This window comes from Taudactylus pleione, unplaced genomic scaffold, assembly GCF_031769625.1.
Source record: "Taudactylus pleione unplaced genomic scaffold, aTauple2 ptg000154l, whole genome shotgun sequence".
Lineage (NCBI taxonomy): Eukaryota > Metazoa > Chordata > Amphibia > Anura > Myobatrachidae > Taudactylus > Taudactylus pleione.
Genome location: NW_028284556.1, coordinates 18219677 through 18239224, shown reverse-complemented (window position 1 = coordinate 18239224; position 19548 = coordinate 18219677). Strand labels below are relative to the sequence as shown.

The window sequence follows — 19548 nt, the reverse complement described above, 5'->3', positions numbered from 1 at the left end:
GTCCTTGTTTATACAGTTATATGTATGCAACCACTCGTTAAATGTATTTGTTTTCATATAAGACTCAGAATTTCAACAAATAAATGGTACTAAGGAGAGATGTTTCAAGGTTTGGAAAGAGATAAAGTAGAGAAGTTGGCCAAAGCAGCTAATTGGCTTCTAAGGGAGCAATTCAATTATTTTATCAGGCTCCTTAAGTAATGGGCGCCTGGCAGAGCAATTCAATTGTTGCTCCGTTCGGGCGCCTGTGTCACACCAAAGTACTGCTTTGGGCGACCAAAGGGCAGACTTCTTGCACATTTCTGTGCACCACCTCAGGAGGCTGCGAGCAGAAATGTGTCTACCCACGGCTATTGGTACCCGAAAGGAGCAACAATTGACTTGCTCCATTGGGTGCCCATTGGTTAAGGTGCCCAATAAAACAATTAAATCGCCGCCCATACTGTCCTTGATCTAGCACAGTCTTTGAAATGACAGTTAGGTAGTGTGGACAACTATTCCACACTATTCCAAGGCTTGCTACATCTCTCCTTGAACCTGAAAATTTTTTTTTTTGAAAGAGAAAGAACAGTATCGTCTTTCCTTTGGGGTGGGAATGGGATGCCAGTGCTCAGGATCTCAGCGTTCAGAATCCTGATGCTGGCATCTCGACAGGTTTAGAATATCGGCACTTGTTGGTCAGTATTCTAGCCCTCCCCCTCTCTCTACCCTAACCCTCCCTCCCCGGTGCTTGACCCTAACGTCCTAAACCTTAACCTCCCATTCCCCGGACCCTAAACCTAACCCTCCACCTAGTGCCTACCCCTAACGATTCTGACAAGTGTCAGGATTCCGGGGCCGACATTCTGAGTGCCAGAATCCAAGCGGTTGGGATATTGTTCCCCTTCCCGTTTCCTTTATTTTTTAATTTTTTTCTTTTTTAGTTTTGTGTTTGTACTTCTAGTAAAATATTGTCTTTATGGTATCTATAAATAGTGCTGGAACTAAATTGATTCAATACATTGAATGACGGTTCTTGAAAGGAGCTCATTACAAAGTAGGGAAACACCAGCCATCTGTAAGACACTTGACACTTTGGGGTATATTTACTAAAGGTCGATTTTAATCAATGAAAATCGATCAACATTGATGTTGTGTTTCTGAGGCTAAATCACATATTTACTAATACTTTAAAAAAAAATTGTCTGTTAGTAACTGTATGATTTAGACCCAGAAACACACCATCGATGGTGATTGATTTTAATAGATTTTAAATCGATTAAAATCGACCTTTAGTAATGCCACAACAGATATTGTGGTGACTATGAAATTTAGAGATGTAAATAGTAATAGTAGAGTAATTGTGCAGTTTGTCACAAATCTTCATCACTAACCACTTCTCGTGGTTGGTGAAGCGCAGAAAACGGAAACACCTCCAACCATGGGCTACTCGCCTTTATTAATGTCCTCAGCTGCTGTGTCAGAGGACTTGTCTCCCCCTCCTTACACTTGCTGACATCCTGCTCAGTCTTCCAATGACATATGTGACCACAGGAGATGATGAGGGAGCATTATCCCTGTGGCAGCAGCTGCAGCAGCAACCATTTAGGGACTGGAGGAGGCAGCAAGGGTGGCACTTTAGGAGAGGAGTGAATATTGAGCAGCATTTATGACAGCTGTTTGGGACAGGAGGGATGGAGGGGGATTCGAACTGAGATAATTAATACAGCTGCGGCTAAGGGTGGTCTGTTGGGGGACTTGTTGGAGATAATGGAGAAGATTAAAATGTCAACTGCAAGAAATCACTTATGCACAATAATTACCTGTTGTTTTTACTTGAAATTCTGTTCTGCTTTTCAAGTTGATTTTACCTTTTTACTAAAAAAAAAAGTAAAAAAAAGAAAAGAGGTTTTATGCATAATACAAAATTAACTTTGTACTGCTTGTGGGCTATACATAGTACTCACTCACCACCTCCTTCCGTGTATGTCTCAGATCTTATTCACTCCCATCACTTGAACTGTAGCTGTTGAGTGGAAGAAACAATAAAGAGGAACAATACAGGTTGAGTCTCCCATATCCAAAATGCTTGGGTTGGGGGGTATTTTGGATAACGGAATATTCCGTATTTTGGAATATTTGCATATCATAATGAAATATCTTGGGAATGGGACCCAAATATACGCACAGAATGTATTTATGTGTTATATACACCTTATACACACAGCCTGCAGGTAATTCTATACTATATTTTCAATAATTTTGTGGCTCAAACAAAGTTTGTGTACAGAAATGAAATTCATTTATGTTTCATATACACCTTATACACACAGCCTATAGGTAATTTTATACAATATTTTTTAATAATTTGTGCCTTAGACAAAGTTTGTGTACATTGAACCATCAAAAATCAACGGTTTCATTTTCTCAGTAATGCCAAAAAAATTCTGTATTTCGGAATATTTGGATATGGGAGACTCAACCTGTACATGTACAGTGCATCCGGAAAGTATTCACAACGCTTCACTTCTTCTACATTTTGTTATGTTACAGCCTTATTCCAAAATGGAATAAATTCATTTTTGTCCTCAAAATTCTACACACAATACCCCATAATGACAACGTGTAAAAAGTTTTTTTTTAGATTTTTGCAAATGCTCATTGCTAGGCCAATACCATCCCTACAGTGAAGCATGGTGGTGGCAGCATCATGCTGTGGGGAAGTTTTTCAGTAGCAGGAACTGGGAGACTAGACAGGATAGAGGGAAAGATTAATGCAACAATGTACAGAGACATCCTGGATGAAAACCTGCTCCAGAGCGCTCTTGACCTCAGACTGGGGCGACGGTTCATCTATCAGCAGGACAACAACCCTAAGCACACAGCCAAGTTATCAAAGGAGTGGCTTCAGGACAACTCTGTGAATGTCCTTGAGTGGCCCAGTCAGAACCCAGACTTGAATCCGATTGAACATCTCTGGAGAGATCTGAAAATAGCTGTGCACTGATGCTTCCCATCCAACCTGATGGAGCTTGAGAGGTGCTGCAAAGAGGAATGGGCGAAACTGCCCAAAGATAGGTGTGCCAAGCTTGTGGCATCATATTCAAAAAGACTTGAGGCTGTAATTGCTGCCAAAGGTGCATCAACAAAGTACTGAGCAAAGGCTGTGAATATTTATGTACATGTGATTTCTTAGTTGTTTTTTTTTTAATTAAATTTGCAAAAATCTCAAAAAATCTTTTTACACGTTGTCATTATGGGGTATTGTGTGTAGAAATGTGAGGACAAAAAATGAATTTATTCCATTATGGAATAAGGCTGTAACATAACAAAATGTGGAAAAAGTGAAGGGCTGTGAATACTTTACGGATGCACTGTATGTCAATAAACTAAGTGAAACATAATTGTTTTTTTGGTTTATATTAAAGTGTAGCTATGTAATTTTGACAGGTCTACTTTAAAATGAAAAGAAAAAGCTTTATTGGCAAAAAAAAAAATTGAACCTCCAAAGAAATGACAATTAAGTAATTATATTCTATTTAACATATGGGATGTCTGACAGATAGGTACAATAACACTATATTATTAACATTTTGTAAATAGCAACAACATATTCCACAATTTGCAATTTATACATGAAATAATATGTCTTGTGCTTTGGTGGATTTGCACAGCTGACAGTGAAACACTATTGGTTCCTGACATTAGTTTGAAGTCGCCCTCCCTCCCCTCCCTCCCTTCCTTCCCTCCACAACCTTTTGTTTTTTTCTGTAGTATTGTGTTTGTAATGAAATGTTGTTTTTATGGTGTTTATGAATTGTACTGTAATATATAAAATAACTACATTGATCGAATAAATTGTGAGGAGCTCATTACAAAGTAGGGAAACACCAGCCAGGTGTGAGCCACCTGACAAGAAAAATGATACAGTGCCTCCTACAGACAATGGAACGCAGTTATTGGTTAAAAGGAATTTATTTTATACTGGAGTAGCCAGAGGAGTGTCCATTGTTAGGATATAGAGGGGGTGGTTCAATTGTTTTCGCCAGCGGCTGGTAGTGCTGGGCGCCCTATGGAGCAATTAAGTTGTTGCTCTGTTAGGGCGCGGACAGTCGCCGATGCCGACATTTCGGCTCACATCCTCCTGAGAAGGCGATTCAGAAATGTGCGCTAAATCCTGGTTTTGGGCACCTAAACTCGAGTTTGGGCGCCGTAACCTAGACGTTGGACGAGTTTTATGTGGCTAAACCCGGTCTACTTACCCGCGAAGAGTGTGAAAAATAATGAGCACCCAAAACAATTGGATTGCAACATTGAGCGCCCATTTATTACCGTGACACAAAAAATAATTGAATCGCCCCGAAACACATGCTGTGTCTTAAGTTTATTTGCTTCTTAGAATAACTTTGTTGCCTTGTGAGATTTGCTTGATACATTCTGGCATCTCTGAAAAGTTGATTTGTCTTACACACCACATCTCTATAGATCTGGAATATACTGTAGGTCAGTGATGCTTCACTTCTGGGAGGAAGGACCTTGTCATGGCGGAGTTCTTTATAATTTTTAAGTACATGTGATTAAAAACATTAGTGAGCTGGTATATTGTTAATTGTAATTTCTGAGCTATGTCTTATTCATTTTCTATTCAGCTGATGCTTTTTTTCTTATCAAAAGGGAGCGCTTGTGAGTGCCTTGACGGATGACACTTTACACCTTTGGAATCTGAGACAGAAGAGACCCGCCATATTGCATTCCCTGAGATTCACCAGGGAACGGTAAGAGAAACCGTTAATATTGCTTGTCTTTTGGATCATATAGGGTGTTTAAAGTGTGTGATGCACAGGATTCGTGGTCATATTGGCTCTAATCTGTATTGATGACTCATTCTATGAATCGATATGGTTCACGTTTTCTCAGAAAAAGCTGCCATTGGGGTACAGAGGCCCAAAGATGTTTTATCCCACTAAAAACAGTACAAATGTTTTAATTTTACTAGGATGCAGTTAGAATTCCGACCGCTGGGATTCTGGCGCGGCACCCCAACTGCTGGAATCCCTGTGGTTAGGGGGAGGATAAGGGGGTCAGGATTAGGCTTTAGGGGGAGGGTTAGGGTTAGGCTGTGGGGTGAGGGGGGGGTTAGGGTTAGGGATTAGGTTAGGAGTACTTAACCTTTAGTCTGTCGGCATTGTAACCTGGCCGGGATGCCAGTGTCGGGAGCGCCGATATTCCGTACCCAACCCATTTCACTATACAGTACAAAAACCTGTTGCTGTAGTTATGTCTAAACATAAATATGCATTTACTGTTCAGTGTACTGTTTGTCTGACTGACTCACGGATAAAGGTCAAAATATCAGTTTGCAAAAAGGGCAGCAATGTAAAGTTATAAACCAGCATAGCATACAATTCCCTCACAATTGCTGTAAATGAGAATAAGTCAGATTGATTGATACACAATTATTGCAGTCGCCCCCCCAAACGACCGCTCAGTGGAAATACGATCTGATTATTATTGGTTGCCTATACATAGGTCTGTTCATGGGTTATCTCCCAACCACACTAACTGACCCTATATGATTCAGATGTGGTCTGACCAATTATCCCACACACAAAACTGCATCCATTTTACCCAACCTTGTATATTTTGATAAAACCCTTGAATCTATTTGTTCTCATGCTCTTCTAGTGATCTAGGCTTGATTGCTGTACCACATTCTGTTTTAGCTTTAGATTTATCTTCAGCAGGATGGCGCAAATCTGGCAAAAAGGATAGAAATTTGCTCCTTCACAAATCGTTGTGATGCAAGGAAAATAGTACTGCATGTTTGTGTACACTGTGATTGAGAGTTGGGATAGCCCACGTCCTGTCCTCACTCTCTGCATGTTTTACATTTGTCTCATGATAGCACTACGTGGGTTTACCAAAGTGTATTATTTTGGCTTGTAGCTAGACTAACACTAAATTAAGGTAGCGATGATAAGGTTGATGTACTGGCAATGTGTCAAGCTTTAACCATAAAGTCTGCATATCAGACACAGGGGGAGATGTATCAAGCCTAGAAGAGAGATAAAGTACCAACAGAACAGCTTCTGTCATTTTTCAAGCACAGCCTATAAAATGACAGCTAGAAGCTTATTGGTTGGTACTTTCTCTCTCTCCAAGCACTGATACATCTCCACCACAGTTTTCATCTATCCTGATATATTGTGTACTTAAATACCTACTTTTAGATTTATATGTATTGGGGTACTGTTAACAAAGAATATACTATGCAGCGTATGGATAGCAGTATAAAATATTTATGGCTACATCCTCATTATTATATCCATTGTTACCTTCTCTGATCTCTACTTTCATGGTTGCAAGTACAATTAAAAACAAAAATCCATACAGTATGTCCTAGAGATGATTGTAATGTTGTGATTCCATTAAAGCAATCATTATTACTATGCATGTTACTTAAATGAATCAGAAATGTGTTACCAATCCTATAACTCAGCAATTGAACGTTCATACAAGAGGGAAGGAATGGTGGCATGTGGGATTACCTTTTAGCTAAATATTATATATTGTGCTTTATATCAACTGCCCAATAACCTTGTTGGGAATCTCTGGTCGAAAAAAATCTTTTTTAAAAATCCTGACCCAGCAGACCGGCTTTATATAGGTCACAAGTGTACAGGGCACCTGTGGCAGTGTTTCGGTCCAGTCTCTGGTCGCTGCTGCTGCTACCGCTGTGAGCCAATGCTCTGTTCTGGTCCTGTTCCCCTGCTGCACTGAGCTGTGATTGTGTGCTGTCCTGGGCGCGACTGAAGCCCTCTCGTCTGGACGCTGGGATCAGGCTAGCGGTGCAGGTGAGACCCCGGTCTATCTATACGGGGCTGTTCTGCCTTCACATAGTCACATAGTCTGCCTTGCATCTGCTCTATTCTCCTACCAATGATTCTAAAGTGGGCGTGGCTTCTCGTATTCAGCAGCCATCTTCCCTTCCTCCTCTATTCCTCCCTGCCTTTTTATTATATATTGCCACAACTCATGGCTGGTTCTGTATAGGGCTGAGTGCTGCTCATATACTGTATTATATAACACTATACTGTAGTTCCTGATTGGCTCCATCCTCCTCCTCCTGAACTGGATAAGTTTGCACGCCAGCCTCCCTCTCAGGCTCCACATCCTCCATTACAAAGTGGATCCTCTAACCCAGAAGTTGCGGGTGCCCCAATGGGATCGAGTACTGGGGCCACACCTGTGGTTACTCTGCAGCAAGTACTGGAGGCAATTGCAGTTAGTGAGATACGTCTTTCGGATAAAATTGAAAAGGTGCGATGCGACCTATCCCTCCTGAGGCAGGATGTGGAACGAGTCAGGGGGTGAGTGAGGTGGGAACTTGCATATATACAATAGATTCTCTGATATCAGTTTAGTTCTTTTACTTGTGTTTGTTTGGGATATTGGTATGCCGATGTTGGTGGTGGTATATGGGGTGCGGGGAAGGGAAGGGTTGGGGGTTCTGGGAATTCTTGTTGTTTTTCTTTTGTTTGTTTTCCTTCCTTTTTTATAATTTTTTATTTCTGTTGCCACACCAGGTGATATTTCTAATTATTTTTGTATGCTGGTTTCGAGGGGAAAAGGCTGTGACAAATTGGATACGTCTAGGATCCAGTGGATGGCAGCTCAGTCTGCGTGGACAGCTCATATATCTGATAGGAATATGCGTGGTCTATTATTTAAATCACATACATACTATGTGACTGCAGATAGGACAGGGAATTATCTAGCACACTTAGTACACGCTGACCGTCCATCTGCGACTGTTGCTGAGCTTGTGCGTCCTGATGGAATTGTTGTCACAACTACTCCGGATATAGCTGACTTTTTTCTCACTTTCTATAAGGATATATAGTACTAGGTTGTCATGTTCCATGGCCGAACTGCAGTTTTATGTGGCTAATATTAGGCTTCCTTCACTGTCGTCTGAGGCACAAGCTTTTCTTAATGCTCCATTCACCCTGGAAGAAATTAAGGCGGCTATCAAATCCTTCCCTGGTGGCAAAGCCCTGGGTAATGACGGCATACCGATTGAAATATATAAAAAACTTGTGGGACATTTATCCCAAGATTATTTCAGTGATGATTTATATGAGGAAGGTGTGTTTCCGTCCTCTATGCCGGGGGCTGTCATTATTGTCTTGCTAAAGCCTGGGAAGGATCCTAGATACCCTGATGCTTACAGACCAATTTCATTGATTCCTACAGGTGCCAAAATTCTTGCAAACATTTTGTCCCTGAGACTTAATCTGGTGATTACCTCTATAGTGCATCTGGATCAGACGGGTCTCATGCCAGGTAAATTAACCTCAATAAACGTCTCTAAACTCATTTGCAGGCATCTCATGAGCAGGAATCAGCTTCGGTTAATGTCTCATTAGATGCGGCGAAAGCTTTCGACTCAGTGGAATGACCCTATCTGTGGGAGGTCATGCGCTGTATTGGGATGGGGTCTGTTTTCCTTGAATGGGTACAACTTATATATGATAGACCCAGTGCTAGAATTTCTGTTAATGGTTTTATTTCCTCTCCATTTTCATTATTTCGTGTTATGAGACAGAATTGTCCATTATCCCCTGCCCTTTTTACCAAAGTGATAGAACCAATGGCATGTATTCTGTGGGCTCATTCTGATATTGTGGGACTTCAGCTTTTGTTTCTTAAGGACTATAGGAAGGCCATGCCCATGGTTCTCAAAGTAATTCAATAGTTTAGTGGCTATTCGGGCCTTGTCACTAATTGGGTTAAATCTTCTATATTACCATTGCAGGGTGCTCCCCCTGTTGTTGAGTTGCCCTTGCCTCTTTGTTGGGTTCCTAGATTTAAATATTAGAGGGTCTGGATATCTAATTGAATATGAGATTTTGTAGATTTGAATCTAATGCCATTGTTCTCTTATTTGAGAGAGAAGATTGGTTCCTCTACTAAGCTTCCTCTTATGAATATGGGCAGAATGAACCTAATAAAAATGGTGTTACAACACAAATTTCTCTATAGATTACAACAGTCCCAGGTATATATTCCTGCATTATTTCGGAAATAAAATAGTATGTGCTGTTCTCTTATTTGGACAGGTAAGAGGCCCCGAATGAAATTTGATGTTCTCACTAGATCTAGAGTGAATGGTGGTATGGTCCTTCCTCATTTCTGTTTATATTACTATGCTATGTCTCACACCAGTATTCCCACTACAGTACTTACACTGAAGTTCGTGTGCTCTGGCAAAAGTATGTTTGGCTCAATCATGGATGGCTCCCAATGGGCCAGAATTTCAGTAGTGGGTTTCTTTAGTTAATGCTACTGTGGAACATGAGCGATATTTGTACATTGCCCATAAAGCAGACTCTAAATTTGACCGTATTTGGACAAGATGGATAGAGTCGAAAAATGCGCCCCCTGGGACTTGGCTATAACTTTTAAGGTGGACTTAGTTTCTGGTTTATAACAAAAAAAACATATTTTTTATCTTGTTGTTAAGAAAATAATGTGGCATTTGTTGCTTTTGTTTTAATGTGTTTTATTTTCAATTCGTAGTATTTATATTGAAAGATGCAATAGATTTTGTTTTACTATTTTTTATGTAATCTGGAAAGGTAATTATTATTGGGATTATTTTGTTTAGCTGATGGAAACTGATACACTAGACTCAGAGATATTATGTTACAATGTAATAACTGTCATTCCGTTGTGATATTTTTTTATGATTATTTTGTGCTGTAAGTATGTTTAAATGTTTATTTTTTTCTTTTCTGTAATGTTATGGTGTATGTTTAAAATTGAGAAAAATAGAATAAAAAGTACTTTATTAGAAAAAAATAATAATAATGTTCTGGAGCCCTAATGATACAATACCCAATAGTATGTACAGTGTACAGTGTCTGACATTTGCCTCCAAAGTAGATTCTGTCCTCCGAATCACAACACCCTAAAATGGGTCCAACCATCTCAGGACATACAAACAAATTACATTTATTCTTTTGTCTCTGGTGAGCATCTTTGACAAACATAAATTAGCTATAATCCAAAAATAAATATAATTTGTTTTCTATAGTGAAATTGATTCAGTGGAGTGCAATAGGCTGTTTTAAAATGCTCGCAGATTTGGCAATACAGTTGGCTTTTAAGTTGTGTTTGCTTGCTTCATAGAACATTTGCTATACAAATCTGAATGAGACAGGATATCCCAAAAATGTTTCCAATAAATATAAATGTAACAAAATTATGATGAATGATGAATTCATACAGCACAAGCTTTTGAACGCTGCTCTCTCAGATTATGTGGATGTATATGATGCTTATTATGAATGTGACAAGACTATTATTTTGCATTGTATTGGCGAAACACATTTTGATGACTTCTGCTTACAAACTCGAATAGACTAAACCATTTTTGGATTTTGCATTTATTAGATTTAAGTAATGTAGACAGAACTTGAACTGCATAAGATATTCTTTCTGAATATTTATTCCAGAATCTAACTGAATGAACATTATTCCCGGTAGCACTAACTCCTTTGATCACTTTAAGGGAGGATATATCTGTTCAAAGAGTAATTACAGGTTTATAGTGGTACTATGTGATGGCTGATGTATGCTTTTAATAGCTCTCCCCTGATTCAAAACATGTTGCTTAAGCTTGCCTTTTTGTGTTAACAATTAGATTTTTTTTCCAGTCCATTTGTTAACTGTTTTGTTTCCAGAGATCTGTGACAGACGTCTATTGTCCTGTTTATTTAATTTTTATACAGTATGTAAGGATAAATGGATATACAAGAGAAAATATAAGCATTTGTGTATATCTTTCTCTATATAGTTTGGGGTTTAATTTATTATTTCATCCCTAATAAAGAAAAAATATATATTACGTATTTTTGTCAACTTTTATAAAAGGCAAAATAAACCTGGTTTATTTAATACATTTACTTACATAGAATAATAAATTAGCATGTAATTACAGGTGAAACTGAAACAGCAGAAAATAACATTATAAAAAATGAATTACCAGCCAAGGTGATTTTGTTTTTACAAGTTTCGTTTCTGTATAATAAATGATAACAAAATAACAGTATTTAAACCAGGAGTGGGGAACCTTTTTTCTGCAGAATTACATTTTGATATATATATATATATAACGTTATTTGCGGGCCTGGTGCAGACCACGCCCCCTCCGTGTGACGTCACATGGGACGTTTAACGACCAGGGGCTCCTTACCGGTAAGTCCGCGATCTTTGCCCGTTAGGGCGCTCTGGCGTGGGCCATCCGGTGGCGATGCTGGAGTATGGAGACTGGTACGGGGTGCATCTGGTGATGTTATGCTGCAAAATGCATGACACGTCCCTCCCTCCATTGTGTATGCACCTGCTGCATGCTGAGTCCCGTCGCCGGCCATGGGTACACATCCTCTAATGTGTACCCAGCTGAATATCTATACATACACATGAAAACATATATATGTTTTCATTTTTTTCCATTTTTTGCTAAAGGGTCTTCAGAATTGTAGCCTTCTCTTTGGTCTATAGAGTTATGTAGGACACGTGTCTTCGTGACTAGTGGTGTCAAAGTGGAAATTTAGAAGTGAAGATACGAGACATGTATGTAGATGACTAACCCTTTATGGCCATATAAACATGGGAATTGGGGCATTACTGAAGAATATAGAGATTTCTTTAGTAACAAAGTAGCAGTCATTTAAACCGCAAAATCAACCTGGCTTTGCTTTGTTACTGCTACTTTAAAACATTGGGCACGGAACTCGCTGATGCCTGCAGTCCGCATATCCTCTGTATGTTCTGACATTAACTTGTTTACAGATACCCAGATACTCCAGATGACTTAGCTACTGTAGAATCTCACAAATAACTTTCTCTCCAAGAGAATATGAATGGAAACAAAGCTTTTTCCACTCACCAAATATCTAAATTAGAAAGAAAAAATATATGAATTGAATATTTCTCTCTGCCTTGAAATATATCATTTGCATAATTTGCATTCATCCTCCCTCCCCTTTCCCTGCTGTAGGGTTACCGTTCTATACCAGACAAGGGAATAGATTGTATACTTGTTTGCAGCAAACACCGACAAAGGTAACATCTATACTAAGAAATATTTACATTGCATTTAGGTGCTAATTTGCACTAAACATTGCTATCCAATTAGCAAATGTTAAAATTTGCACTTGAAAGCAATGCAAAATAACACTTGCCGACATAGTATACAGTGGCACAGCATATAATCCTGATGAATCCAGCCTTTTCATATAATATTGAAATGATTGAACTACAAGGAATGATTAAATTATTCACTGCCAATCAGAAGTTCCATGACCTGTATAAATAGCACTTCCTTATGGTCACAGAACTTTGTATTGGCTTCTAATATCCCCTTTCTTACTGGGCTTTGTTATAATGTGTGTATATATATTTGTTTATTCATTAACCATTAATTATACAGCTAACATATTCTGCTGCACTTTATAGAGAATATATGATCATTCACATCAGTCCCTGCTCCAGTGGAGCTTACATTCCATATTCCATACACCTGTCATAGTAATATTCTTGGCAAGCAAAATAAGTGCCAAAAGAGCAAAAAAGAAATGATTGTTTATTGCTAAATATTAATAAAATTATGCAGCATTAGGGCAGTTCAAGGAAATGCAGAACTGAACCCCAAATTGTGTTTACATACTCATTTTATACTGTAACAGTTGCTGGGCAGATTAACTAAACGAACAAATCACATCACTTGATATAAAGATACACATTAGAATGCATACTGAGGGGATGGGACAGTGAATATGGATAGTCCTTGGCTTGTGTCTTCATCTATGCTAAAGTTCACACACACCAGCAGAACATCTTATCTTTGGATATAGGCTAAAGTTTTAAGCATATCTGAATGGTGTGTAGAATTAAACTTGATTAATAAGAACAATAAGCAGTGCATATAATTAAGTTAATCCAAATTCCATATTGTTTACCAATACTATCATCTATATCAGTTCTGCCTCTGATGCTGCTTCCATCACAATCAAGCCCCTTTCTCTCTGATCCCTTCTGCTTCTATAGGAGGGTATGAGAAACAAACCACAATGGTAAAATGAAAATTCACATTGATATGATAATTGCCTGTACTCACCGTGCAGGACTCGGAATTCCCTAATCATTCACAAGATTACATGAGGGAGGCCGGCGATGAGTTAGTTTGATCCATCAGGAAATCAGGAGGATAAATACTGGCCTTGTCTTCCTGAATCCAAAGTTTTTTTTTTTAGAAATTTAAGTTTCACCATCTGTTGACATAGAATGGGGGTACAAGGCTGTATTTGTGCCGGGATGCCGTTCCAGATCTTCATGTAAAAAAATGACATAATCTGGAAAGGCGTTCCAGAACCGCATAAAAAGTTTTATCTTTAATTTAACACTAGCTGTTTACTGTTTACTACAGCGCACCCTGCGTTGGCGGATCTAATACCTTTTCCCTGCCAGCAGCTCAGCTTGTCTTGACTGCTGCTCTACTGACTTGGTCGTTGGCAATTTGCAGGAGTCCAGCCCGCTGGCTGCTCAGGGTCCTAACAGGAGCTCCTGTAAGGGCCCTGAGCAGCCAGCGAGATACCTGCAAGATGGTTGCCGCCCACCTGAGTCAGCAGCACAACAGTTAGAGATGAGCTGTGCTGCTGGTGGGGCCAAATGCCATAGTATATTGCCCCCAGTAGAGTAAGCTGCACTAAACACAGTGTGTGTGGGTGTCAGACTGGAAGTCAGGGCCGGCTATGTGGAGGCAGCTAAAATGCTGGGGAATCTGGAGAGTCCTGGTTGTCAGGCGTCAGGACCCTGAGCAGCCAGCCAGATTCCTTTAGACACAGTGTGTCACTCATCCAGAATGGGCTCTCCTCCCTCCATATGGCCCGCCCTCTGTTTTCCTGCAGAAACTGTGATGAGGAAAGGGAGATCAGATCCAGCAAAGAGATTACCCATGTGCCTCTGACACCCCTTACCCAGGTGTGCCTCTGTCCCATCCCTACCCAGGTATGCCTCTGTACCCTTGCTACACAGGTGTGCCTTTGTCCTCTCCCTATCCAGGTGTTCCTCTGACCCCCTTCCCTACCCAGATCTGCCATTGACTTCCTCCTACCCAAGTGTGCCTTTGAGGTTCCCCCCTACCCATGTGTGCCTCTGACCCCCCTACTCAAGTGTGCCTCTGAGGTCCACCCTACCCTGGTGTGCCTCTGACATCATCTTGCCCATGTGTACCTCTGACACCCCCCCTACCTATGTGTGCCTCTGAGGTCTACCCTACTCTGGTGTGCCTTTGTCCCTTCCCTACCCAGATGTGGCTCTGACAGCCTCCTATCCATGTGTGCCTCTAACCCCCCCCACCCAAGTGTGCATCTGGGGTCCCCCCTACTCCGGTGTGCCTCTGACATCCTCCTGCCCATGTGTGTCTCTGAGGTCCCCCCTACCTATGTGTACCTGACGCCCTCCTACCCAAGTATGCCTCTGAGATCCCCCCTACCCTGGTGTGCCTTTGTTCCCTCCCTTCCCAGATGTGCCTTTGACACCCTTCTATCCATGTGTGCCTCTGACCTCCTCCCCAGCTCTTACTGTGACCCCACCGCTATCCCCAACTGTCCCTTTGCCTCCTACCCAAGGCTGGTAGCTGAGGATCAATTGGAGGTGAACAGAGACAAGACCGTGTTCGACACATCATAATCGAATATAATGATGGCAGGTAAGCTAATCTTTCCTTTTTTACTAAAAGCATTGGGGCCCCTTCAAAAATTTATTTGAAGTGTATAATACTTTTTTGATATGTTTTATGTGGATCTGGCTTTGTCAATGTCTTTTATGTGGATCTGGATTTTCAATGTTTTGTATGTGTATCTGGCTTTTTCAATGTATTTTATGTGGACTTGGCTTTTTTAGTGTATTTTATGTGGATTTGGGCCCTCATTCAGAGCCGCTCGTAAGCGGCAGTACGCTCGTTCCGAGCGATATTTGCACATCTGCGCATGCGTACGGTTTTTAGTACGCATGCGCGAACCAGTCAGTGCGGCCGAAAATCGTTTGTTCGCTATATAGCGAGTGCCTGCTAATTTGAGTGACAGAATGAGGCGTATGTGGGTGGTAACAGGGGAAGGTGCTTGAAAAGGGGGAGTGGAGATCAGAACGCAGGCGTGCTTAAAGGTCAAAGCGGGCGTTTTATGGGTGTGCATAATTAATACAGCAGCGTCATTCACCACGTCACTGGGTTATTTTATAGTCAGAACTGCTCGCAATATTGTGGTTGGAGAAACCAACCACAAGAATAGCGAGCAGTTCATACGCTGTTCGATGTACTCGATTAATCTAATAAATAGCGGACATGACGTATGATGCGAGCGGCCAGGGGGCGTTTTTATCAAATAAACGAGCGTATGTTTTGCTCGCTCGTTCAGACATGGAGGCGGCAACAGACCGCAAAGAGCGAACGGTTCATTTGAATAGCCACCCCCTTTTTATGAACGAGTGAGCGCTCTGAATGAGGGCCTTGGCTTTTTCAATGTATTTTATGTGGATCTGGATTTTCAATGTTTTCTATGTGGATCTGGCTTTTTCAATGTATTTTATGTGGACCTGGCTTTTTTAGTGTATTTTATGTGGATCTGGATATTTCAATGTTTTGTATGTGGATCTGGCTTTTTCAATGTATTTTATGTGGATCTGGATTTTCAATGTTTTGCATGTGGATCTGGCTTTTTCAATGTATTCTATGTGGACCTGGCTTTTTTAGTGTATTTTATGTGGATCTGGATTTTCAATGTATTTTATGTGGATCTGGATTTTCAATGTTTTGTACGTGGATCTGGCTTTTTCAATGTATTTTATGTGGACCTGGCTTTTTTAGTGTATTTTATGTGGACCTGGATTTTCAATGTTTTGCATGTGGATCTGGCTTTTTCAATGTATTTTATGTGGAGCTGGCCTTTTCAATATTAATATGGATCCTGCCTTTCTTATATATGTATATTTAATGTGGCTTTCCCCATATATTTAGTATGGATTCTAGTTTTCTGTGTGTGTGTGTGTGTGTGTGTGTGTGTGTGTGTGTGTGTGTGTGTGTGTGTGTGTGTGTGTGTGTGAATTTACAGCAGTTTTATATATTATATGTTTGATATGGGCCCCCATAGCCCAAGATGTACTACCGCACTGTAGCTCCACCCACATTATCCACAGCCCCGCCTACCTATCCCCCCTCCAGGAGTTCCTGAACCTGTTTTTCTAGATAAATAGCACTACAAACAACTACTAAAAGTAATTGTAAAATCACATACTACAATAGTCCCAAGAACAGCCTAGAGATTCCTTTTCCAACCACGCAAAAGGATCCCACCCTCCCATCTTCCTCAGGTCTTGTTGCAGGCTTTGGATTTTATTCACATGGTTCAATAACTTATGTTCACTATCAGAAATATACAGTCAGGTGCATAAATATTGGGACATTGACAGAATTTTCATATTTTGGCCTCTATTCACCACCACAATGGCTTTGAAATGACATCTTGGGACATCTCTACTGCGCATGTGCGAATCACAGGGTAGATGGCCGCAGTGGCCATTTTCCCTGTGATTTCTGCAGCCAGCGCCATGCCGGCGGAAATGTAAGTATATGAAATTGGGTGCAGGGTGTGCGGTGCGTGGGCCCCCCTGCAGTGCACACCTTGCACCTATTATAAAAGCGCTCCTGCCTCTTATAGCTTCTTTGTCACTACCAGGTGTCATAGACATGTCTGGCCTGCTTCCACTCATGGGGTCACTTGCTGGCCTTACCAATTAGAATCCTCAACAGTACCCAGCTGGGCTTAACCTCAGGCTAGAGATGACATAACACCTCTCTCTGGTGTTACCACTAACCTCCAGCATTGATTCTCATTGCCCGCTTCTCGCTGTTCCTAAAGTGCCAACACTTCCGGGTACCTTGTTGCACTCTACACACTGTACAAACATGCCAACGTACAAATGTGTTCACATACATCTGTCCTCCATGTGCTACACATAACGCTGAGAGCTCCATGTAACTTGGTAGCGCCGAGCGTCTTTTTTTGCGACTTTTTACCTTCAAATGTGTCTTATTCGCACAGCGATGTGAATAGTTAGCACAAGCATCTTCTGCTGATTAAAAGTATATGCTGACACTGTAACGTAGCGTTTCACATGCAGATACACCCGCAGATGCTCACAGAATATAGGCATGCTGCATATCATTTTAATCAGTAGAAGCTGCTTGTGCTAACTATTCACATTGCTGTGCAAATAAGACGCATTTGAAGGTAAAACATTGCACGAAAAGACGCTCTGCGCTACCGAGTCACGCCACGGCATGCCACAACTAGAAAGGACTGTTTAGAGCGCAAGGAGGCTAGATGTATGAGGACACATCTGTATCCATGAACTGTATTGCACGCTACCAAACTGCCACTTCTCAGAGTATACCCGTTTTGTTGTATTCCCCCGTAAAAGTGAAATCCCAAGGCTTCACATTCTTATATCTCTTCAATCACATCATATAATATTCCAGCTAGAGCCACTATTTTCTGATCAGCAAAATAAATTGTGGAACCAGGGTACACCATAAGACCATCCTCCTATGCTGCTTAATTTTTCATAATTGAATGTTTATTCATGTTATGTTTTAAGTAGTTAAGATGTAATGATATTATGTTATGATCAATATGTTTCTTGGGTATTGATCCAGCTTGCTAACAACTCTGACCATTGGAACTACCGTAGCAAGTGTATACGCTCCAAACCTCCTGCAGGTATCTATGAGTAAGCTGGGTTTTTTTTAATTTTTTTAAGCACTTTATTCTACATTGCAGAAAACCTTTAAAACTTGTTAATAAATGTGTTATGGACATGTGTTGCATAATCTGAACGGGAGTAAAGATTACAGGAAGATGTCAGTGCTTTAACTAGAGTGTTAAACATTCTTATCTGTTAATATATAATACATAATTCAGAGTTGTATTCTAATCGCATCACCGCTGTGTTTTTGTAAGCAGCAATGATGCTAAAATATGCAATTGCGCAGGAGGCTTCTTGAGTAAATAGACTCCTCCTGACGGCTTCTGTGATCTGCTGCTGCGTCCGAAGATGCAGCCATCAGATCCCTTGTGTTAACTTCGGGCATTTGAGTAACCCTCATGTTACCGCGAATGACCGTGAAATTCACGCAGCCAGGGCCAGTGAAGCTACGTCGGCAGATGCAGACACTGGCTTCGGTACACCCAGAAACAGACACACCCCTTTCTGGGAAGCTAGCTGTGTACGCCGCCCTGCCCTCAAACGGCCGCAGCTTGATACTCATGTTGCAGCCTAGGTGGCACTATGACCGCCGTTGCAGACACCGATCGGCACATGCACAGTACAAATCCTGTGTATGTGCTGATTGGCAACCATTGGTGTTGTATGCAAACCTTAGGGTTTGCGTACAACTCTGAATCAGACTTATAGATCAAAACCTTTTCATAAGTTTGATAAATACTGTACCCAAAATAACTGATATGTTTCTAATAAACTCAATGCTTTCAATCTGCTACACATCTTGTAATAGCCTGCGAGTTGCAGGCATTGTCGTGATTCCGGAGAGTCTGCAAATTATTAATGCTTTAAAATATTTGGAAGACTCGCCGAAATCGCAATGATGCCTGCATCTCGCAGGTTATTACAAGATACTTCACTTTATATTACCCACCCCCCCTACCGACCCACACTGGGCAATATAAAGGAATAGGACTCCAAAATCAGAAAGATACCTTTATGAACCTATGAATTTACCTCAAAGTGTGAGCTGGGGTACGCCCATCTTTCTATATTATATCCCATGTTTCACGATGGAGAGCACCATTATTGGATAATCGCACACTGGTGACAAGACTTCCTAGTCAAAGATTCCTTTATTGGAGGCAACCGTAACACTCTTACGTGAGTACAGTACGATCACTCTATATCTTTGGATTAAGTGGGAAGAATCACGTCCCATTGTTACAGTATATATTAAGGACCTTGTTACGATCTACTACACTATTTTAGTTTTTCTTGTCTTTTCTCTTTTTACATTTTGACAAGAATATATGCCAGAAGAACTGGAATATAATCCATTATGATGAACATTTCTATATCCTATTGAGGACTTCGACCCCGGTTGTGGTATTATTGTATTGACATTTCTTTTTCTTACTGGGGCTATCTGTAGTGCGCAGAAGTTGGGTTTTGTCTTTCTTTTGTTTTTATTACAAGATAAGGTTTGTAGCATGTTGGAAGCATTGCGATTACATTTCCCCTATAGTCTTTTACCCTTAAACAGTTCCCTTCTACCCACTGTATAAAAGGCCAATTAAATTCAGCACAAGTGCAATTACAGTGGGGTGAGAGCTAAAGCAAGCCAGATTTCCCTGCCCGGATATCCTGTGATGTATTAGCCTGCAAGATTCCAATGGAACCCCACTTCTAATAAAATAACCCTTAAGAGTTACATACACA

At 40.7% G+C, this 19548-nt stretch overlaps 1 protein-coding gene across 2 annotated transcripts in view; it reads left to right on the top strand.

Moving 5' to 3' along the window:
• The window catches only part of STXBP5 (syntaxin binding protein 5), a 468219-nt gene that overhangs the window by 127517 nt on the left and 321154 nt on the right, over positions 1–19548 (top strand). For both annotated transcript variants that reach the window (XM_088474382.1, XM_088474383.1), the window contains exon 4: positions 4654–4754. In XM_088474382.1, coding sequence (XP_088330508.1) covers positions 4654–4754 — 101 coding nt within the window. The remainder of the gene's footprint in view (positions 1–4653; positions 4755–19548) is intronic.